Source organism: Juglans regia, chromosome 6 (assembly GCF_001411555.2).
Source record: "Juglans regia cultivar Chandler chromosome 6, Walnut 2.0, whole genome shotgun sequence".
In the NCBI taxonomy this organism is placed as follows: domain Eukaryota; kingdom Viridiplantae; phylum Streptophyta; class Magnoliopsida; order Fagales; family Juglandaceae; genus Juglans; species Juglans regia.
Window position 1 is genome coordinate 28,086,816 of NC_049906.1, and position 24,676 is coordinate 28,111,491.

The 24,676-nt window shown below is 39.5% G+C and overlaps 2 protein-coding genes across 2 annotated transcripts; both read right to left on the bottom strand.

The window, feature by feature from the left end:
- Positions 1–5,858: 5,858 nt before the first annotated feature.
- On the bottom strand, positions 5,859–6,464 carry LOC109020979. Its single transcript, XM_019003521.1, has one exon. It carries the CDS (start codon positions 6,462–6,464, stop codon positions 5,859–5,861), a length of 606 nt encoding a protein of 201 aa, XP_018859066.1.
- A 12,222-nt stretch (positions 6,465–18,686) lies between these two features.
- LOC109020978 (UPF0481 protein At3g47200-like) lies at positions 18,687–20,031 on the bottom strand. Its single transcript, XM_019003520.2, has 2 exons — positions 19,239–20,031; positions 18,687–19,144 (listed from the first exon to the last, which is right to left on the bottom strand). The coding sequence occupies exons 1-2, from the start codon at positions 20,029–20,031 to the stop codon at positions 18,687–18,689; spliced, it is 1,251 nt and encodes a 416-aa protein (XP_018859065.2).
- Between the last annotated feature and the right edge of the window lie 4,645 nt (positions 20,032–24,676).

Genomic DNA, 24,676 nt, shown 5'->3' on the forward strand with positions numbered 1-24,676 from the left:
GAGTTATCAACAACTCAGTAAGCAGAAGTCATATGCTAGCGTGCAAACATGAGCATTTACAAAGTATAGCATGTAGAACAAAGTATTTTCCAGAGTTATCATGCAGAACAGAATATATTTTCAAAAGTAACAGAGCGACGGTTTTAAAACAAGTAAAAACCCATAGTACTTTGGGACGACATAAACTGAGTATCATCATCAAATTAAAACAGAGCATCAAACAGAGCAGAGACCATGTTTCACCCCTGTGGTAGGGTTGTGCTAACCCTGGTGGCCAAACCAGGCAGAGACAGAGGTGAAATCTTTCCTTTATTCTTCTCGGAGCCCCGAGTGTGCGCACAGGAAAGACCACAATAAAACACCTTTGTTTCCAAAGTGGGTGCACTCAGAGACAGAGAAGTTGGTACCAACCCAAACAGAGCAGAGCATAACAGAGCAGAGCAGAGCAAAGCAGAGACAGAGTCAGATACGAAAACCAATACACCATGCCAAAGGTTTTCAGATGTTATATCAAAATAATACAAAGTACCAAAACAGAATCAGACAGTTTACCCACACTGAACACAAAAGCCAGAACATCTTTCTAATAAATGCACAACTTTTCATATTCTCAATATCGCTCCTTTTTCAAATTTCCGAAACCACATGACAAAATTTAGCTCATGTCTACACAATGCATGTCAGAACATATTTTTCCTTTTTCACACAGATTTCATGAGAATGCAAATAAATGATCGAGGTTGGTTTTATTTTTCCCAAGTTCTCATTTCATCATACAAATATGCAAAGTTTTCAGAAAATCAACTTCAGTCTCAATAATTCGTGTAAGGCCTAGCATAGGAACCCCGCTTACCTAACTCTTGTAGCGTATTATCTATGACTTGAATACGGTCTCTATCTGTCTCGTCACCTATTCATGAAAATAATATAAACTAAATATTAAAGTCCAACAACACAAAATTTGTCTTAGACATCTTAAGACCCAATTTCTAGACCATAATTCGGCAAGTTTAATCCAACTCAACCAACCAAATAACAACCTAGACAGCCCACACTTCGACCCAAAATATTCTATACCAATCTCAGTATTGTCCAATACAAGCATCAAAACCAATGTCAACTCCAATTTTCACTAACTCACACCTATTTCAGCAGCTCGTAATCCCCATGAAAAAGACTAGAGGTGGAAATGTGTGTGAGTGTGTGCAAGAAACAGAGGGCAAGAACTTACCTACGGCAACTAGAAACTCCAGCAAAGGCTTCAATGACTACACGGAACACACAAACCCGAAGACTCACCACGCGCAACACCCAGACTCACAAAACGCAACTCAAACCTCACGGCCAAAACAGAAACTGTAGAAAATGAGGATAAATCAAACCAAATTCAAGGAAGCATCTGAAAGCTTACGCTACAGCAGAGGAGGCCGAAAATCAAAAGTTTGAAGATGGAACTCTTACCAGTCAGAAGATGGAGAGCTGTGGAGTGTTGCAGAGGGAAAATCGAAACGTAAAAAAAAATGGAGAGAACCAGAGATGTAGCAGACGACAACTCACTGGAATAAGATGCAGCGCAAGAGAGAAACCGAAACAATGAGGAAATTTAGGGCAAGTGTTTCAGCAATACAAACAGAAATTGACGGAAAGGAAAGAAATAAAATGAAGTAGAAACAGGAAGGAGTAACGTGGGAGAGCGGGATGCGGAAGAGATGTGAAACCGAAAATGGAAACTGAACGTGCGAGAAGGAAGGAAGAAACGGAAAATAGAGGAGAAACACTTACCTCCCAAAATGACGTCGTGCGGAAAATCTTCAAGATAATAAAATGGCTGGGCCATTTCACGTCGCCTGGGCCTTACATCCTCCCTCCCTTACAAAAATTCCAACCTCGAAATTTGTTATAAGCTATAAAAGCTCTTTTCGAACAAGTGAGGATACTTGACTCGCATCTCTTCCTCGAATTCCCATGATGCTTCATTGATAGCAAGATTATTCCACAATACTTTAACCAAAGAAATAGTTCGAGTCTGTAACACTTGCTCTTTCCTGTCCAAAATCCGCACTGATTCCTCGGTATAGGTCATATCTTCTTGAATCTGAAGGGGTTCATGATCTATTATGTGGGTGGGGTCATGGATATACTTCCTCAACATGGACACATGGAACACGTTATGCACTCCCGAGAATGCCGGTGGTAGAGCCACCCTTTACGCCACTGGTCCAATCCGATCAAGAGTCTCAAACAGTCCAATGTATCTAGGGCTCAACTTACCCTTCTTTCCAAATCTCATAACTCCTTTCATTGGTGAAATCCTCAAGAATACCTTATCTCCAATCGCAAACTCTAACTGACGGCGGCGTTTATCTGCATAACTCTTCTATCGGCTTTGAGCTGCTTTCATTCTAGCCCGAATGGTGTCTATCTTTTCTGTGATCTGCTGAATAATCTCTGGCCCTAGAAGTTTCCTTTCACCTACTTCATCCCAATACAATGGAGACCTACATCTCCTGCCATACAAAACCTCGTAAGGTGCCATCCCAATGCTAGCCTGGAAACTATTATTATATGCAAACTCAACCAATGGTAAATGTTGCATCCAAGATCCCTTGAAATCCATCAAGCATGCCCTCAACATGTCTTCTAAAATCTGAATAGTTCTTTCTGACTGTCTATCTGTCTGAGGGTGAAAAGCAGTACTGAAACTTAACTGAGTACCCATTGCCTCTTGTAAGCTTCACCAGAACTTAGTGGTAAAACAAGGATCTCTATCCGACACAATGGATACCGGTACTCCATGCAACCTCACTATCTCCCGCACATACAGTTCAGCTAGTTTCTCTAATTTATAAGAAACTTTAATGGGCACAAAATGGGCGGTCTTTGTTAAGCAATCCACGATTACCCATATAACATCTTGTCCACTTAAGGTCCTTGGTAGACCTGTCACGAAATCCATGGAGATATGTTCCCATTTCCACTCTAGAATCTGGAGTGGTTGTAATAACCCTGCAGGTCTCTGATGCTCCGCCTTCACTTGTTGGCAAGTTAGACATTGTTCTACAAATTTAGCAATTTCTCTTTTCATGCCATTCCACCAAAAGGACTCTCTCAAGTCCCGATACATCTTGGTACTCCTTGGGTGAACAGTGTACAAAGAACGGTGTGCCTCTTCAAGAATTACCCTTTTTAGTTCATCATCAACAAGTATACATACTCTACACCTAAACCTCAACACTCCATCCTTGGGAACAAAAAAATTAGGTTTGTCCCCGTTTCCGATCCCTTCCATTAACTTCACCAACCCTGAGTCCACTTTCTGAGTAGCTTTGATTCTATCTATCAAAGCAGGTTGAACCACTAAACTGGCCATGAAAGCATTTGTATCACTAGAAAAGACTTCAATATTGGCTCTTTCTAAATCCATTAACAACCTATGCTGAGTGGTGATGACTGCAACTGTCGGTCCGATTGACTTCCTACTTAGAGCATCGGCTACAATATTAGCTTTGCCTGGGTGATAATTAATGGTGCAATCATAATCCTTGATCAACTCAAGCCATCTCCTTTGCCTCATATTTAATTCTTTTTTGGTAAAGAAATACTTCAAACTCTTGTGATCCGTATAAATTTTGCACTTTTCCCCATACAAGTAATGTCTCCAAAACTTGAGTGCAAAAATGACTGCCGCGAGTTCCAGATCATGTGTGGGATAATTCTGTTCATATACTTTCAGTTGGCGTGAGGCATAAGTTATAACCTTCCCATGTTGCATCAGTACACATCCCAATCCAAGCCTAGATGCATCGCTATACACAACAAATCCGCCTCTAGCTGTGGGAACTGTTAACACCGGAGCTGTCACTAATATCTGTTTCAACCCCTGGAAGCTTTCTTCACACTTTGCTGTCCATTCAAACTTATTATTTTTCCTGGTGAGTGCAGTGAGAGGAACTGCTATCTTGGAAAACCCATCAATGAATCGACGGTAATAACCCCTCAATCCCAAGAAGCTTCTAACCTCATGAACATTCTTCGGTGCCGACCAATTAACCACTGCTTCCACTTTTCCTGGGTCCACTGAAATACCATCTTTCGAAACTACTTGTCCCAGAAACGTGATTGAATCAAGGTAGAATTCACACTTCTTCAACTTAGTAAACAACTGCTTATCTCTGAGCGTCCCAAGTACCAACTTCAAATGTTCCCCATGTTCGGTCTTGCTTTTGGAGTATATCAGTATATCATCAATAAAGACAACAACAAACTTATCCAAAAACTCATGGAATACCCGGTTCATCAAGTCCATGAATACTGCTGGGGCGTTTGTCAGGCCAAAAGGCATGACCAAGAACTCATAATGGCCATATCGGGTCTTGAACGCAGTCTTAGCCATGTCTTCTGCTCTGATCTTCAATTGATGATACCCCAATCGAAGATCAATTTTTGAAAATACTTGAGCACCCTGGAGTTGATCAAACAAATCTTCTATACGGGGTAGCGGGTACTTATTCTTTATGGTCACCCGATTAAGTTCCCTGTAATCGATACACATTCTCATCGATCCATCCTTTTTCTTTACAAAAAGAACTAGAGCTCCCCAAGGTGAAACATTGGGCCTGATGAAACCCTTGTCTAACAAATCTTGTAACTGCTCTTTGAGTTCCGCTAATTCAGACGGCGCCATGCGATAAGGTGCTTTCGAAAGGGGTGTCGTGCCTGGGACTAACTCAATAGCAAACTCTACCTCCCGCTCGGGTGGAAGTCCCGATAAATCTTCAGGGAAGCCCTCTGGATAATCCCTCACAATAGGTATCTGTTCCAACATCAACTCCTCCTTTGGTGCTTCTACCACACAGGCTAGGAATCCCTGACAACCATCACGCAACAGTTTTCTGACCTGAATGGCAGAAATGATGGGTGGAGCCAACCTCACTTTCGACCCTGTGAACCAAAATTCACCTTCATTAGGGGGTCTGAACACCACCTCCTTTTTAGCACAATCAATACTGGCATGGTAGGAAGCCAGCCAATCCATGCCCAAAATCACATCAAACCCACCCATGTGGAAAACTATTAAATCTGCTGGCATCAGTCTTCCCTCAATAGAAAGAGGGCATCTAGGTAAAATCTCACTACAGACTACCGAATTCCCTGTTGGGGTTGCAACCACTAACTTGTTCCTCAACCTTTCAGTATCTAAAGTGCAAAATCTAGAGTACACCGTGGAAACAAAAGAATGTGTTGCACCCGAGTCAAATAACACAATAGCATTATTAGAAAACAAAGAAAGGGTACCTGTGATCACATTCGAACTCATCCATGAACCAAGAATATTCAAAGTCTTAACCAAAACCAATCAAAAGAAATAATAGTAAATAAAAATCCTTAAAGCAAAACAAAAGAGTCATACCAGTGATCACGTCATTCCTACCCTCAACCTCTCCAGGTGTCAATGCAAAAACTCGAGCAGGCGTAGTAGGACGTTGGTTGCTGCCCCGAGCTGGTGTTTCATTCCTCTGAGGTGGCGGTATGATCTTCTGGTTGCTTCCATATTGCATTGGGCAGTCCCTAATGTAGTGTCCTGATTTGCCGTAACGAAAACACAATCTTGCCCCTTTTCTGCACTCACCGGAGTGCACTTGATTGCATGTCCTACACCGATAGGGCTGTTGGTTACTCTGAACCGGCCTTTTTCCCGAACTACTACCTTCACTCCTCCTTTTCCACGGTCCCTGGTCCATGCCAGAATGGTACCCTGTAGGAGTAGTCCTTTTCCTCTATTCATGCAATGCAGCACTTCTTTGAAGGGTTCTTTCAAACACTGTTGCTTTATTCACCAATTCTGAGAAGTTCTGAATCTAAAAACCCACCACACGCTCATACAGTTTCTCATTCAGTCCTTGCTCAAATTTGTGTGCCTTCTTTTCCTCTTCGGGAATCAGATAAGTAGCAAAACAGGATAACTCAGTAAACCTAGCAGCATACTGATGTACAGTCATTGTTCCCTGAACCAAGGTGGCAAATTCCATAGCCTTGTCCTCACGGAATGAGCTAGGGAAGAAGCGCTCAAGAAAGATCTGCTTGGAATGCAGCCGACTGATTATCTCTGTCCCCTCTGCTTCTCTGATGGTTCTCTCAGAGATCCACCACCTCTCCGCTTCTCCAGTAAGCTTGAATGTGGCGTACGCCACCTTTTGCTCATCGGTACAGGTTAGGACTCGCAAAATCTCCTCAATGTCTTGAATCCAATCCTCTGCCAGAGTTGGATCGCCTCTCCCATCAAATAAAGGAGGGTGCATTCGATTGAATTGCTCCACGGTACAACCCCCTTCATTGAAGTTACGCTGGCGACCTGCGGGATTCTGCACAAGGTCATCAATTAATTGATGTGCAGCCGCTTGTAGTACTTCGGAAGCACTCGGGTTTGCTTCTCTTTCATTATCGTTTGCATTCAGATCCGACATGCTTCGTTCATTACGATGAGGTGGCATCCTGATAAAATAACTTGAATTTTTAATAATCGTTTCAAAAATAGAGTTTATAATGTTGAGGGAAAAATTTAGTTAATTGGCATATTCTTGTAAAAACCTGTGTAAAATTGAGTTGTAACAAGTGTTGATGCAGTGTAATGTGAAAAATATTGAAGTTCGCTCAACATGGCTCAACTGGTGCTCGACTGGTGCTCGAGCGAAACCTCCAGAGAGGTTCGCTCAATGTACGCTCGACTTAGCGCTCGAGCGGAAGCCATCCAGAGAGGTTTGCTCAATCTGGGCTCGACTCAGCGCTCGAGCGGAAACCAAATAGAGTGGTTCGCTCAATGTGCGCTCGACGTGGCGCTCGAGCAGAACCCATCAAGAGAGGTTTGCTCAATCTGCGCTCGACTCAACGCTCAAGCGGAAACCAAACAGAGTGGTTCGCTCGATGTGCGCTCGATGTGGCGCTCGAGCAGAACCCATCCAGGGAGGTTCGCTCAATCTGCGCTCGACTCAGCGCTCGAGCGGAAACCAAACAAAGTGGTTCACTCAATGTGCGCTCGATGTGGCGCTCGACTATTTCAGAAGACAACATGCGCTCGTCCTTGGCTCGACACCTCACTCGAGCCCATGTTCAAGATAAACGTAGTAATAGTCAATTTCCAAAACTAATACTTTAACCCATTTAACTATTTAAGAAGGCTCCGTTATTAAACTAAACCTTAATCAACATGAACTTAGTTCATAGTCCTGTGAAATACCACACCTCATAGATACTCCTAAACCCTGCGAATTCTAAGACTTCCCACATCAACAATATTCAATCCTATAGTTCGCTTTACTATCATAATAAGTCTGAACATGACTTCTTAAACACTATCTATAGCTCTAAAATCTTTACATCCTATGAACCCACAGAAATCTAAATTTCCAAAGTTTATAGTATGCAGAATTCAAACCTATCTCTGATACCAAAATGTAACGCCCCAAACCCGGTTGATCTGGAGAACCACTACATGTCTCTTAAGAACTTAATTCTCAACACAACTAAAATAATACTCCAAAACTTTAATGGCAAAACTCAATACCAAGTGTTCTAAATAACCACATTGAAAACTCCAAAAAGTCATTACTGCAGCAAAATAAACTAAGGAGTCCATAACCTCCCGGTAGTCATAACAAACCAACAAATAATTTCATAAATCTTACTAAACCCAAGATATAAATAAAACTCAAAGACATTAAAACTAAGAACATCATAAGTCCTTCTAACCACATTTCCTCAGCTTAAACACGTTCACCAATCTAATCCAGGTCCTCATTTGGACTCTCCACATCATCTGAAAAATATTATAATGATAGGGGGTGAGTTATCAACAACTCAGTAAGTAGAAGTCATATGCTAGTGTGCAAACATGAGCATTTACAAAGTATAGCATGCAGAACAAAGTATTTTCCAGAGTTATCCCTGGTGGCCAAACCAGGCAGAGACGGAGGTGAAATCTTTCCTTTATTCTTCTCGAAGCCCCGAGTGTGCACACAAGAAAGACCACAATAAAACCACTTTGTTTCCAAAGTGAGTGCACTCAGAGACAGAGAAGTTGGTACCAACCCAAACAGAGCAGAGCATAACAGAGCAGAGCGGAGCAAAGCAGAGACAGAGTCAGATACGAAAACCAGTACACCATGCTAAAGGTTTTAAGATGTTATATCAAAATAATACAGAGTACCAAAACAGAATCAGACAGTTTACCCACACTGAACACAAAAGCCAGAACATCTTTCTAATAAATGCACAACTTTTTATATTCTCAATATCGCTCCTTTTTCAGATTTTTGAAACCACATGACAGAATTTAGCTCATGTCTAAACAATGCATGTCAGAACATATTTTTCCTTTTCCACACAGATTTCATGAGTATGCAAATAAACGATCGAGGTTGGTTTTATTTTTCCCATGTTCTCATTTCATCATAAAAATATGCAATGTTTTCAGAAAATCAACCTTAGTCTCAATAATTCGTGTAAGGCCTAGCATAGGAACCCCGCTTACCTGACTCTTGCAGCGTATTATCTATGACTTGAATACGGTCTCTATCCATCTCGTCACCTATTCATGAAAATAATATAAACTAAAAATTAAAGTCCAACAACACAAAATTTGTCTTAGACATCTTAAGGCCCCATTTCTAGACCATAATTCGGCAAGTTTAATCAAACTCAACCAACCAAATAACAATCTAGACAGCCCACACTTCGACCCAAAATATTCTATACCAATCTCAGTATTGTCCAATACAAGCATCAAAACCAATGTCAACTCCAATTTTCACTAACTCACACCTATTTCAGTAGCTCGTAATTCCCATGAAAAAGACTAGAGGTGGAAATGTGTGTGAGTGTGTGCGAGAAACAGAGGCAAGAACTTACCTATGGCAACTAGAAACTCCAGCAAAGGCTTCAATGACTACACGGAACACACAAACCCGAAGACTCACCACGCGCAACACCCAGACTCACAAAACGCAACTCAAACCTCACGGCCAAAACAGAAACTGCAGAAAATGAGGATAAATCAAACCAAATTCGAGGAAGCATCTGAAAGCTTACGCTACAGCAGAGGAGACCAAAAATCAAAAGTTTGAAGATGGAACTCTTACCAGTCGGAAGATGGAGAGCTATGGAGTGATGCACGCCGTGTTGTAGAGCGAAAACCAAAACATAAGAAAAAATGGAGAGAAACAGAGATGTAGCAGATGGCAAATCACTGGAATAAGATGCAGCGCAAGAGAGAAACCGAAACAATGAGGAAATTTAGGGCAAGTGTTTCAGCAATACAAACAGAAATCGATGGAAAGGAAAGAAATAAAATGAAGTAGAAACAAGAAGGAGTAACATGGGAGAGCGGGATGCGGAAGAGATATGAAACCGAAAATGGAAACTGAACGTGCGAGAAGGAAGGAAGAAATGAAAAACAGAGGAGAAACACTTACCTCCCAAAACGATGTTGTGCGGAAAATCTTCAAGATAACAAAATGGCTGGGCCACTTCTGTAACACCCCGTATTTTAGTGTATTTTTACTGAAAGAATTATTTTTATGGATTCAAAATTCTATTCTCTTATTTTAAAATTATTGGATTTTTAATTGGGTTATTTTTATGATTTTTAGTTTACGAAAATTATTTTCGAAGTGCTTTCTTTAAATTAATTATTGTTATGTGTTTAAATTTCTTCTCGAATTAAATTAACTTATTATTGGGTTTAATTATTTATTTTCATGTTAATCACTGTGTTTGAAATATTTTATTTCACTAGCTGTTTTAAAATCGTTTCCGTTGGATCATTTTCATGACCCAAGTTATGAGGATTGGACCTTATTTCTTTTCCCTCTATTTTTCTTTTTCTTTTCCTTTTCTTTTTCTTTTCTTCTTTTATTTTTTTTTCCTTTCTTTTTCTCCTCCCTGGTTTCTCCCGCGCCTGAGACTCTCTCTCTCTCTCTCGCCGTGCAATCGTCTCTCCCCCAGCCCGCCGCCGTGCGCCGGCGGTGGTCGACACCGCCCGGCTCCTCCGCTCCCCTTGCACCGGCGATCACCCCCCTCTAATTTCAGCCCACGCACGGCTTAAAGTCGCGGCCACTATTTGCTCTAGCGCCGCCGTCACGCCACCACCGGCCACCATCTCTTCACCACTTCATCCCCGACCCCTTAGCAACCCATTGGACCCAACCTCAGCTCCGATCCGTCACCGGTGAAGCACATCCAACTCCATTTTCGTTTTGGGTATTTTTGGCCTTAAAACACCTCTTGCGCCGCCACCCACAGCCAACCACCACCACCACTAGCTTCACCGACCTCCCTAGGCCCTACCCTATCAATCTTGGGTCTTCGTTTGCACCCGTTGCAAAGTTGGTAATTGTGACCCACGGCCACAGTGTATTTTACACTGTGGTGTTGCTCAGACGTCGCATTTTTCAACTTCGTGATCCTTCAGAAAATACTATATTACACTGTAAGTATTTCTCCAAAGAACTTTCGTAATTTAAATGTATTTTTGCACTAACTCATTTCACTGTATTTATTTGACATGCTGGACTGAGTCCGAGGAGTTCGGGGGTCGGATGGATTTGTGACTGGAGTTGTTTGGTTGGTTCGGTTGAATTGGTTAAGTGTTGTTGATGAGCTGTTTGATTGGATTTGTTGGGATTGATTATTGATGGATGTTAGATTGGTGTTGGTACATGTGCATTTCATTATTTCATGCATGATCATGTTTGTAAAGGAAATTTGGGTTTTCGTGTATTGCATTCATGCTCATGTGTGATTTGAAAAGTTATGATTTTTTGTGATAATATTTTTGGGTGCATGTGTATCATGACCCCAAGTCGAGATGGGGCATTAACTCGGTGGAGCTCCTCTAGTTACTCGGGAGCGGAATATACTGAGTAACGTCCCCTGGGTTGTCACCAGGCGACAATGGGATCGGACGAGATGGTCTCGTGCCGACTCCGTGGTCCTTCTGCTGGCGGGGACTAGAGGATGTCTGGCCACGTACGCGCTGGGCGCGGAACTGGGCATCACTCGTTGCGTAGTGTGGATGCTGGGCCATGTACGCGCCGGGCGCGGAACTGAGCACCGCTGCGAAGCCAGGACGTGCGGATGGACCATAGGAGAGGCCATGGTGCATATAGAATTACTGAACTATTTTCTGGGAAAATAGTGTGAGTTGGATTTTTTGTGTAAATCATTTTCTGGAAAAATGTTTTACGGATATTTTGGGCCAAAATGAGATTTTGGCATGTGTTGAAATAATCATTTTCGGGGAAAATGATGTGTTGAGTAAAATGCATATTTTTCATGTGCATGCATGTTAGTTGCATTTAATGCATTTTATATTACGTTGTTATTTTGGGTTATACTTACCTGCGATATCATTTTGTGGTAACGCAGATTTTGAGGCAGATGAGGAAGAGGAGGGCAAGCCTGAGGAGACGGCTCCGCCCGAGGAGTGATCTGGGATCACTCGTTTATTTATCTAAAACTATTGTATTATATTTTATTATGGATGACTGTATAACTGCTATTTTTATTTTTACTGATGTTTTGATTGTAAATAAATTCTGGTACTTAGTTGACGATCCGCTGTGTTATTTTTTTTGTACACCGTTGCATGTACACACACTGGCACTTCGTTGGGATGTGTGACCGTGTTGTCACCATCCTGGTGTCTCGATCCCCGTGTTTTTATATAAGGGGGATTGGGAGCACCACAGGTGGTATCAGAGCAGTTCGGCTCTGGGTAAAACCATATGTCCCTTAGGATAGTACCAGAAATTATTTTCTATTTTAAAAATAATTTTTAAAGGTTGTAAGTTAAATTGTTTATTTTATATTATGAGTTTATGATTATTTTATTTTGTGTTAAATGAACGTATTTATGTTATTTCATGTTATTATATTTTTATTATGTTGCTTTTGGATCGTGTTTGAATTGTCCGGGATTTAAGCAGGGTTTAGTATTGCTCTTAACATGAAAATGGTGAGGTACTAGAAATTTTTCTAAGTTGTAATTGAAATTGTTTAATTTAGAGTATGGTTTTATTGGCTTTATTTATTTTATTATATAATAATTTTGTTGTTTATTTATTTTATTGTATGTCATTTTATTTTATTTGTTTTATTTTATGGCGGATTATTTTATTGTTTTAATTATTTTATTGTGAACTACTTCTTTGGTTTTATGCATTTTGTCGTATGTTATTTTATTTATGGAATTTTATTTTATTTTGTTTTGTTCAAAATTGAATGCGAGTTAAGGTTATGTTATGACAGGAAGATGGTACGACTGAGAAGGCCATTGTTAGGCTTAAACATTTGGTGTAGTAGGCCTGAACTCTTGGTGCTTGGTTGTTTTAATATCGAGGCTCGAACATCAGGGTCTGGGTGAACTCTTCGGATTAGGTACTCAAGTTGCTGCTAAGGAGGGGAATAGCTTTTAATTGCTTAGAATAATTGAGGTTTTAGGTTCTGTAGAATTTATGTAGTGAGTCTATGGGTAGGAGGTTGTAAGTTCAACGAATGTTAATGTTAGATTTATGAGAAGTTCATCTAAGGTTTGTAGCCCCATAGTTTTTAGGAAATAAGTTAATGGGATTTAAGCTGGTAGGTTCAACAAGCAATTAAGGGATTACTTAGATTAAAATTTTTTGATATTGCCGACCTTGATAAGCAATTTGATAACATTTGGGGTTTTGGAATTTACAAGTTTTATAAGGCGAATGTTTTAGATTTAAGACCATCGATCTTGAGGATTTCAGGAAATGATTTTATCTGGGTTAAGGTTTTAGAATTGCAGAGTTGAAGGGCTGAATTAAAATAGGATTGATGAGAGTTGAGCTACTAATATGAGAATAATTTTTTCAGGCGAGAATTTTCTTTGGAGATGGAAGGTAATGATCTAGTTCGTGTATTTTCTCGGGATTGAAGATGTTGATCTAGTTTGGTTAAATAATTATTTTTTAGCTTGATGTTACAGTGCAGGTTAATGATTTAATCCATATTAATTTTAAGGATAATAGATGGTGCGGGTTTAGGAAATGATTTTTTCTGATTTCGAGGCTGTAGGTCTAGTGATGGAAATGGTAAGGATGATCACTTGCACGATTGGAGGATTATTGGTTTTGGCTGAGGTGCATGAGATTGATGCGTAGAAATGGTGTGTGTAAGCATTTCGGAGGGTATAGGTTCTAGTCTTATTTTGGTTTGGAGAAAGTGACTTTGGTAAGTGTTGAAGAGGAGTCAACACAATAGTACTAAGTCACGAGACCTTGGCTTAGAATTTTTGGTGAGTTGATCGAATTGTGTAGTCGAGTGGGTTACTTAATGGAATCATGGTTGATAATAGTTATTGTGATTATTTTCAGGAATTAATTGTGACTTGAGGTTACTTAGGTATTTTTTATTTTTATTTTTCATTTTTATCTTGAGGCTATATTTACCTTTGGAGGTTGAGCATCCAATTGGTTGAATTAAGGACATTGTTATTTAACTTGAAGAGAGATTGTAGGGACATCATGTATGGTGGATGAAAAGATCTTCGAAGTTGAAGCTTAGGCATCAACAGTGGATAATATGATCAAGTATGTGGGTTAATAAGCATTAGGATCCTTGGGTGCTTTGCAATGGCTTTTGGTAGGTTGAAGATTTGATCAGTATGGGTTGCCCTGAGGTTTAATAGTGATGTACTATTGAAGGAACTAGTTGTGTTAATGTTAGCTTGGAGGAGTAGAAATAGGTGGGCGAGTTACCGAGATGGTTTCGATAATGTTTTGGTGTACTCAATGGTGGTTCGTAGTGAGTTTAGTCATCGCTAGATTAGATGTTGTTCATAATGTAGATGATGAGCTTTTCGGTTTAGGTCGTTAGGTAGAAGTCTCTAGGCGCTCTTTTTGGTTCGCTAGGTTGGAATTGAGTCTTTTAAAGTATGTTTCTTATCTTAGATGAGATGAGTGTATTTTGGGTTGAGGTTGCTTATTTCCAATTTGGGATGTTAAGGTTGTTTGATATTGGGTTTATGTCTATGATCATGGATGTATTTTATGGAATTTGATTTTGATCAACGCAGCAGGAGTTAATTGAGGAATTGAGTTATAACTCGTGGTTTTGGGAGAGAGAGTATGTTTCTACCAAATTGTGATAAGAGTTTTGGTTAGTAGGAATGGAGCCACCTTGTACTCGATGGTGTTAGTTTCATGAGGACGTAAGTTTTATGCATGCGGCGAATATCAGAGTGCACAGCAGAAGCGTGGTATTTTTGTTGTAGTCAGGTGTTCAAATTGTGCTGATTTGAAGAATTATTGGTGACTTGAATTTTGAGAAGATACTTGTAATTGGAGATTAATCATTTGGTTGTGCAATTCGTTATTGATGGTTAACTTTGGAAGTGGCTATTAGGTTACAAAAAAAAAATAGAATTCAATGGAGGTTTAGAAGTTGTAGCATAAGAGTTGATTGAGGTTGGCACATAGTATTATAAGGGCTATTGATCATCGGAATTTACTGGATGTTGTATTAAGGGTCTCGAGGAAATGAGATTTTGGATAGCAGTCACTCTAGGAATACTGGTCGTGATGTGTCATTGGGGGACTAAAATGAGTATGTTGGATAATGTCATGTTCATTGAGGAAAGTGCCACGTGCCGTCAAGTTAAGGCTGAGTATCAAGGTAGACCTCAACCTCTCCCTATTCCTGAGTGGAAGTGGGGTGATATTTCTATGGATTTTGTTGTGGGTTTGCCGAGGACTCCTAGTGGGAAGAACTCAATTTGAGTGATTGTTGATCGGTTGATCAAGAGTGCTCATTTCTTGCCCATTAATAATACTGACTCTTTGGGTAAGTTGACTCGGTTATATGGCAATGAGATAATGCGTTTGCATGGAGTACCCAAGAGTATCGTGTTGGATCGGGACCCGCGGTTTACGTCCCATTTTTGGAAGAGTTTGCAGGCAGCCTTAGGCACTAAGTTGAAGTTTAGTACTACGTATCACCCTCAAACAGACGGTTAATCAGAGTATACTATTCAAACTCTTGAGGTTATGTTGCGGTCTTGTGTCATGGAAATTCATGGAAGTTGGGAGAATCATCTGCTGCTATTTGAGTTTGCTTATAATGACAATTTTCATTCCTCCATTCAGATGGCCCCATATGAAGTTTGGTATGGAAGGAAGTGTAGATCGCCCTTGTGTTGGGATGAAGTTGGCGAGAGCAAATTGTTTGGGCCTGAGATAATTCAAGAAATTAATGATCAAGTTCAGTTTATAAGGACTAAAATAGCAAAAGCGCAAAGTCGCCATAAGAGTTATGCAGATACGAGAAGAAGAGACTTATCCTTTGAAGTAGGTGACTGGGTTTATTTCAAAGTCTCTCCTATGAAAGGCGTTAAGCGCTTTGATAAGAAAGGAAAACTTAGCCTAAGATATGTTGGCCCTTTTTCAGATCATAGGGAAGGTTTGGCTGGTTGCTTATAGAGTGGCCTTACCGGACTATTTTGGCGGTATGTTCTTAAGTCTGCTCTTAGTTGAATCTTATTCCTGTCATAGTCTTAATGTTGATCTTGCCAATTTCAAGGACGAAATTTTATTTAAGGGGGGGAGAATGTAACACCCCGTATTTTAGTGTATTTTTACTGAATGAATTATTTTTATGGATTCAAAATTTTATTCTCTTATTTTAAAATTATTGGATTTTTAATTGGGTTATTTTTATGATTTTTAGTTTACAAAAATTATTTTCGAAGTGCTTTCTTTAAATTAATTATTGTTATGTGTTTAAATTTCTTCTCGAATTAAATTAACTTATTATTAGATTTAATTATTTATTTTCATGTTAATCACTGTGTTTGAAATATTTTATTTCACTAGCTGTTTTAAAATCGTTTCCGTTAGATCATTTTCGTGACCCAAGTTATAAGGATTGGACCTCATATCTTTTCCCTCTATTTTTCTTTTCCTTTTCTTTTTCTTTTCTTCTTTTCTTTTTTTTTTTCTTTTTCTCCTCCCTGGTTTCTCCCGCGCGCCACACTCTCTCTCTCTCTCTCGCCGTGCAATCGTCTCTCCCCCAACCCGCAGCCGTGCGCCGGCAGTGGTCGACACCGCCCGGCTCCTCCGCTCCCCCTGCCGCCGGCGATCAGCCCCCTCTAATTTCAGCCCCTCCGGCGCCGCCAATTACCCCCACGCACGGCTTAAAGCCGCGGCCACCATTTGATCTAGCGCCGCCGTCGCGCCACCACTGGCCACCATCTCTTCACCACTTCATCCCCGACCCCTTAGCAACCCATTGGACCCAACCCTAGCTCCGATCCATCACCGGTGAAGCACATCCAACTCCATTTTCGTTTTGGGTATTTTTGGCCTTAAAACACCTCTTGTGTCGCCACCCACGGCCAACCACCACCACCACTAGCTTCACCGACCTCCCTAGGCCCTACCCTATCAATCTTGGGTCTTCGTTTGCACCCGTTGAAAAGTTGGTAATTGTGACCCACGGCCACAGTGTATTTTACACTGTGGTGTTGCTCAGACGTCGCCTTTTTCAACTTCGTGATCCTTCGAAAATTGCTATATTACACTGTAAGTATTTTTCCAAAGAACTTTCGTAATTTAAATGTATTTTTGTATTAACTCATTTCACTGTGTTTATTTGACATGCCGGACTGAGTCCGAGGAGTTCGGGGGTCGGATGGATTTGTGACTGGAGTTGTTTGGTTGGTTTGGTTGAATTGGTTATTGGTTGTTGATGAGATGTTTGATTGGATTTGTTGTGATTGGTTATTGATGGATGTTAGATTGGTGTTGGTACATGTGCATTTCATTATTTCATGCATGATCATGTTTGTAAAGGAAAATTGGGTTTTCGTGTATTGCATTCATACTCATGTGTGATTTGAAAAGTTATGATTTTATGTGATAATATTTTTGGGTGCGTGTGTATCACGACCCCAAGTCGAGATGGGACATTAACTCAGTGGAGTTCATCTGGTTACTCGGGAGCGGAATATACTGAGTAACGTCCCCTGGGTTGTCGCCGGACGACATTGGGATCGGGCGAGATGGTCTCGTGCCGACTCCGTGGTCCTTCTGCTGGCGGGGACTAGAGGATGTCTGGCCACGTACGCGCTGGGCGTGGAACTGAGCATCGCTCATTGCATAGTGTGGATGCTTGGCCATGTACGCGCCGGGCGCGGAACTGAGCACAGCTACAAAGCCAGGACGTGCGGATGGTCCATATGGGAGGCCATGGAGCATATGGAATTACTAAACTATTTTCTGGGAAAATAGTGTGTGTTGGATTTTTTGTGTAAATCATTTTTTGGGAAAATGTTTTACGGATATTGTGGCGTGTGTTGAAATAATCATTTTCGGGGAAAATGATGTGTTGAGTAAAATGCATATTTTTCATGTGCATGCATGTTAGTTGCATTTGATGCATTTTATTTTACGTTGTTATTTTGGGTTATACTTACCTGCGATACCATTTTGTGTTAACGCAGATTTTGAGGCAGATGAGGAGGAGGAGGGCGAGCCTGAGGAGACGGCTCCGCCCGAGGAGTGATCTGGGATCACTCGTTTATTTATCTGAAACTATTGTATTATATTTTATTATGGATGACTGTATAACTGCTATTTTTATTTTTACTGATGTTTTGATTGTAAATAAATTCTAGTACTTAGTTGACGATTCGCTGCGTTATTTTTTTTGTACACCGTTGTATGTACACACACTGGCACTTCGTTGGGATGTGTGACCGTATTGTCAACATCCTGATGTCTCGATCCCCGTGTTTTTATATAAGGGAGATTGGAGGCCCCACAATTTCACGCATGGGTCCGGGCTTCACGTCACCTGGGCCTTACAAATGACGTTAAATTCAATTTGCATCGATGAACTTTTGTTGCAAAAGGTAACCATTTGCAACGTGAAAATATTTTCTTGGGATTAGCCTTTGCCCACATGCTATTTGCGACAATAGTTCAACAAATAAAAATCATTATTGTTGTTAGAATATTATATATGTTAAAATATTACCTTACATTTTAGAATATCATGAATTAGAAAAAGAGATGAGAAATTGAGACGGATCAAAGAGAGACTTTTAAAGCTACATCCTTGCTATTCGGAAAGTGTTCTTGAATACATAAAATATGTCCCTATTTATTGGGGAATGAGACTAGATAGAATGGAAATACAATATTTAATCGATTGATTTATACAATAAATTAAATATGGTAGAGAATAGGTCATATTACCATATTTACTTGAATATTATGAATATCTTCTAGGTGTGATAATATTATAACAGTTGCAAATAGTCATTTGCGACGAAAAATAGATAATTTTAAATGATTTTTTCCTAACAAAAAGCCATTCGAATAGCCCTTTCATCTCAAACACATTACTTCAAATTATCCCATACAACCTGCCCCAACTTATAGTACGCGCATAAGATCGAACACCAAAACCGAAGAAAAAAAAAAAGACTAAAACAATGATGTGGTCTTGAAAGAATGACCTTATTTTAAACAACGGCCTAAGCCCTGAGGCAAAGAAGCCATGCATACATGCCCATTATATAGCTAACAGGATGATGATGATGGATACATGGAGACGGCAAAGGAAACATCATACAGATTCATTCTTGTCATTACCTTAATTTCCACTCATAAGTTTTGTGTAAATTTCTTGCAAAAATCATCGCAATGGTCAGGGGAGAATACTGTAAACCAAGTCTGAGTGACTTCCAGAAAAAGCACAAACAATGCACCCAAAGAAGCGATGCCCGTCCAGGAGGTGCGGAAATGATGGTTAAAGAACTCAATTGTGAATCTCCTCCAAGCACCGTGGTCGTAGCATTCCTGAATCTTGTACTTGACATCCTTGTATGCCTCGAGGTCTGGCACCAAGTCTGTCCCCATCTCATTGAATAGATGAGCCACTTCCTGGTCGTTGCCAAGGACGTTGCACAGCACTCGCGCTTTTCTCAGGTCCTTGACGTCGCCGTCTTCCTTGATGAGCGAGTCGAGGAAGGATATGTAGGAGGTGATGCCGAAGTCATTGTAGAAGTCCGGACACATTTCGTAGGCTATCATGTTCAAGAACTTTGGCCCTGTCGAGTCATCTACAATCATGGGTGGGAGCGAAATGTGTCCTGGGTACAAATTGAAGTACTTTCCTGGCAACAAATTAATCCATTTTTCTTCTCAAGTAATTACCGGTTTTAATACAACTCCTTTCCACGATGATTCCTGCTGCTTTAAGCTCCTGCAAATTGCGGTAGGATTGCCATTCTGGATCCTTCGTTCTATTTTCTTGTACGTTCTCAGTTTGTGTCTGACGCCCTGGCGGGCCCAAGAGGCTTGTCCTCAGAAGATCCAGAAGATGGGTCTGCGGCTGGGGCCCTGATCCTTCTCCATTTCCTGATAATTGCTGACCACCCTCTAGTACCATGTTGTGGTTTCTTTTAATGAAATTCTGAATCGAACTCATGAACTCTTCTCTCATCTTGCTCAGGCTCATCAACGACTTCAGGAGACAATACGGAAGTTGGTTCTCCAGCAGGAACAAATCCTGTTGGAAGAAGGTTACGCTGTCGTCTTTTATATTCTTCTCTTTGAACTTGTTGTTAACAGCGTAGTATATGTATTGCAGTACTGCGCAGCCGTCCACGAACAGTATCCAGGCGAGGGCGCCATTATCGTAGGGCTTCGTCACCTCTTCCTCGAAGCATTCCCTGAGTTCCTCGATTTGCTGCTCTATTTTCTTGTATAAATCGTCTATATTTACGTTCTCGCAACTTTCTGTAACAAAATCTTTGGTCAATTTGAGCTTGTATGTCTCCCCCAACCGGTACCTTTCCTTGCCATGATGGATCGGACCCAAAGATACAACTCTTGGCTCGTAATACTTTGAAAAATTCTTGTTATCACGGAGCAAGAAGATAACCTTCTGCAGCTTTGGTGTTAGGGCCGATTGGGGTTGATTTTCCTCATTTTCTCCGGCCGCCATTACCGTTTCGAACCTTTCCTTCATGCAAGGCGTCGACGTTCCGACCATAGCAAGCTTGCATGCACTCAACAACACAATAGAAAGTTTGAGAGATCTGGTTTGACGATTAATTTAGGAGTGTTTCTATTATTGGAAATTTTTAAGTACTACTTTGTTAATCAAATGCACCAAGAGAAGTACACTTTTGTTTATATATATTGGCATGTGTGTGTGTGTGTGAAAAAGCTTTATTCTAGACTACAAGTTTGGTACAAATTCTTTTAAGATTAGAGAATAATTTTTGCGTACTTTATCTTTGCCTGAAAGAAAGTTAATTTGAAGCATGATGCATGCATGATCAACTTGTGAAAATTCTAGCAAGAGATACGTAATTTGTGGAGAATAAGTAGTTTTTAATAGTCTTTAATTAGATGCAGCTTGATTTGTCACTTTAATTATCTTTATTCACATCACAAGATTGGGATTTCTTTTGGTTCATAATGTAGGGCCAATCAAAAAAGTTTGCGTGAATGGGATGCTGGCCATTGCTTCTTCACTTTTCGGTTTTAATACAAACATAATCAAGAAAAGTATATGTTTGGGGCATGGAATATATGACGAGACATAAAATTCACCTCGCATCTCATATCATCATTACAACTTTTTCAAACTCTCACACAAAATATTATAAACAATTCAATTTTTTTAAATCTCAATTCAAGTTTTTCAAATCCTAAAATAATAATAATATTAAAAAAATAATATTTTAAACTTTCATCTAAAACCAAAAATTATTATCTCAATCTCCAAACGTCCTATCATAACAAAGTAAAATAGATGCATGGGTACACATTAACAGAGAGATTCAAATTCAAATCACCTTGTTTTTTTTTTTTTTTTTGGTGGGGGGGGGGGGGGGTTTTGGCTCCAACCGAAGATTGCAAACAACTGAGTTTGGATCCAAAACTATCTCAACTCATCTCATCTCATTTCATAATTATAATTTTCACAAATTCTCATATAAAATATGATAAACAATTCAACTTTTTCAAATCCCAAAACAATAATAATATTAAAAAAATATTTTCTTTAACTTTCAACATTTATCTAAAATCATCTCATCTCATCTTACTATCCAAACCTCACCTTACATTTGGAGATCGGAGAAGGCAAAATCAGAGTCATGTACAAGGCGTAATAATGAAAGGCGATTCTATTTGTCTCCGCATTTTAGTGTGGCGGTAGGACAAAAGCTTTTTTCTATCTTCTAGACTCTAAGTACACAATTGAAGCTCTTTTTCTTTTTTCAATCTTCTTTGGTTCTCATGAGTGGGGCTGTGGACAAGAAGTAGCTAGGTTTGATTTTATTTTTATTTTCCCACCTTTTTTTATCAATTGATGATGATGCCAATTTCAGTGACGTCTGTTCAACATTTCATGTTTTAAGTAGGGTTTGTTATAATTTATTAATATGTATCAAAATGATTCTATATATATATATGGTGCAAACCTCATGATAAGTTTATTTATGAAGTTAAACCATAATACATCTTATCTTGCAACCTCTAGTTTTAACGACTAATAATTGATAACATCTTGATATTTATGCAATAGATTTTTTTTTTTTTTTTAATGGAGATTCATATTTATGCAATAGATTGATTAGTAATTGGTTTGAAAATTATTAGCTGTAACACCCTGTATTTTAGGGTAATTTTAATGAAGAAATTATTTTTATTGATTCAAAATTTATTCTCTTGTTTTAAAATTATTGGATTTTTAATTGGAATATTTTTTATGATTTTTTTTTTAGTTTACAAAAATTATTTTTGAAGTGCTTTCTTTAAATTAATTATTGTTATGTGTTTAAATTTCTTCTCGAATTAAATTAACTTATTATCGGGTATAATTGTTTATTTTCATTTTAATCACTGCGTTTGAATTATTTTATTTCACTTGCTGTTTTAAATTCGTTTCCGTTAGATCATTTTTGTGACCCAAGATGTGAGGATTGGACCTCATTTATTTCTCTACATTTTCTCTTTCCTCTTCTTTTCTTCCTTTTTCTTTTTCTTCTTTTCTTTTCTTTCTTTTCTTTTGTTTCTTCCTGGTTCTTCCCATGCGACCCAGGCCCTCCCTCTCTCCCGTGCGTTATTCTTCGTCCACCCAGCCCCGCCACGTCGCGCTGCCGTGCGCGACACCGCTCGGCTCCCCAGCTTCCCCAGCCGCCGGCGACCACCACCCTCCAATTTCAGCCCCAACCGCGCCGCCGTTAGCCCCCATGCGCCACACGAAGCCGCAGCCTTCTCTTCGCTCGCGAGCTGCCGTCGCGCCACCTCCGGCCACCATCTTCTCACCACATCATCATCGACCACCTAGCAACCCAATGGACCCAACCCCACTTCCGATCTGTCACCGGTGAAGCCCCACCATCAATATTTCCGTTTTTGGTATTTTTGGCCTTAAACCACCCTTTGCGCCGCCACCCACGGCCAACCATCACCACCACTAGCTTCACCGACATCCCTAGGCCCTACCCTATCAATCTCGGGTCTTCATTTGCACACGTTGAAAAGTGGGTATCTATGACCCACGGCCACAGTGTATTTTGCACTGTTCCGCAGCTGTTTTTCCACTTCTTGCACCTCCGTGATCCTCCATAAATTATTATTTAGCATTGTAAGTATTTTCCAAAGAATTCTCGTGAATTTAATGTATTTTTGCACTAGCACATTACACTGCATTTAATTGCTGATTGGTTTTGCCAGACTGAGTCCGAGGAGTAAGCGGGGTTGATTGGATTAGGTGATGGAGTTGTTAGCATGATTGGTTTAGACTATGAGATTTGTTGGCGGTTCGGGTTTAAATATTGGTGTTTTGTGTATGACGTGGGTTGTGGCGGATATTGGTGATTTTAGGAAGTGATGATATATTTTGGGATTATGAAGGTTTTAAGTTTTGAGAAATTTAAAATAGGTTATTTAAGAAGCTTAGCTTAAATATCGAAATACATGATTGATTGGAAACTTACGGAAATTACGTGATTATCATTATAGGTGACGATTTATAGTCTACTCGACATATTTGAGGAAAATTCTGGAAAAGTTAAGTCGTCCAGGTAAGCGGGGTTCCTATGCTAGGTTTTATACGAATTATTGATACTGAGGTTGACTTTCTGAAAACTTTGCATAATTTGTGATGAAATGAAAACTTGAGAAAAATCAACCTTGGTCGTTTATTTGCAACACTCATGAAACCTGTACGAAAAAGAGAAAATATTTTCTGACATGCATTGTGTAGACATGAGCAATATTTGACATATTTCTTAAATATGCAAAAGAGCGAATATGATATCATTGAGATTTTTATGCATGTGATATTTGATCTATTTTTGATCAAATGGAAATGATATGAATATATTTCGCACGTGTTTTGATATGACATGGATATGATAAAACTTTGGCATGCTTATCTGTTCTGAATATGGTTCTGATATGATGATACTGGTTCACGTGATATGGTTGGTACCACCATGATATGATAGAGTGCACCCACTTTGGAAACAAAGTGGTCTTTTTACGTATTCTTTCCTGTGTGCACACTTGGGGCTCCGAGATTGTAAAAGGGGAAGTTCACCACATGATACTGCCTGGTTTGGCCACCGGGGATAGCACAACCCTACCACGGGGGTTAAACATAGTATATGATATGATATGATAAGATGAAGATGTTCAGTCATGTTATGCCAAAGCGTTTTTGAATATGAAATGGATCCTCAAATATGAATTGTTGACTTGAGTATGAAATATTTGAAAAGTCGCTCTGATTTTCTGATAACACGTTTTCTGAGATCTGGATATAAAAATAAAATGTTTTGTTTCTGCATATTGAACTTTCTGAAAATGCTCATGTTTACATGCCAGTATATGTTCTCTGCTTACTGAGTTGTTGATAACTCACCCCTTATCTCCACAATATTTTTCAGATGATTTGAATGTTTCAGTTGAGGATCAAGGATATGGAGCATGGGTGAGAAGAGTTAAGAATGATGATTTAAGCATAGAATGTTTATATGGGTATTGAGGATTTTCATTCAGTAAGCTTGTTGTGCTCTGATGATTTGTTGGGAGATTGATGTTTATATTAAATTTTGTATTGTCTTAGAATAGTTATTCTGGAGTAATTGATGTAAATATATGAGTATTTTGTGCGATAGAGAAAAATTAGAATATGTAGTATGTGGAAGGAAAAATGATTTTTAAGTGATATGAGTTAACTCTCCAGACCCTCGGGAACGGGGCATTACATTAGCTCTATTGAATGATTGTTTATTTTGTGGTACGTTGTAATTTAATTTTAAATTCATGTATCATGAGTAATTGAATTCGTGTCTCATATTTCATTTTATCTTATAGTTTGTAATTTTATTTTAAGTTTAGGCACATGAATTATATCCAAATTAAAAACTATCCATTCATTCTTCAATAGAAAGAACTTTACATTCTAGGTCATCCTTCTAAAATTGTCAAAGTTGGACACAAGGAAGATCTGTTTAACTTTCTAACGTGGAAGTTGAAGAGATTCCTTATAGAAACCATGTGTAGGGATATCCAAAAATTGCCTCATTTTTTGTTGCAACCCCTTATAGACAAAACTAATAACCCTC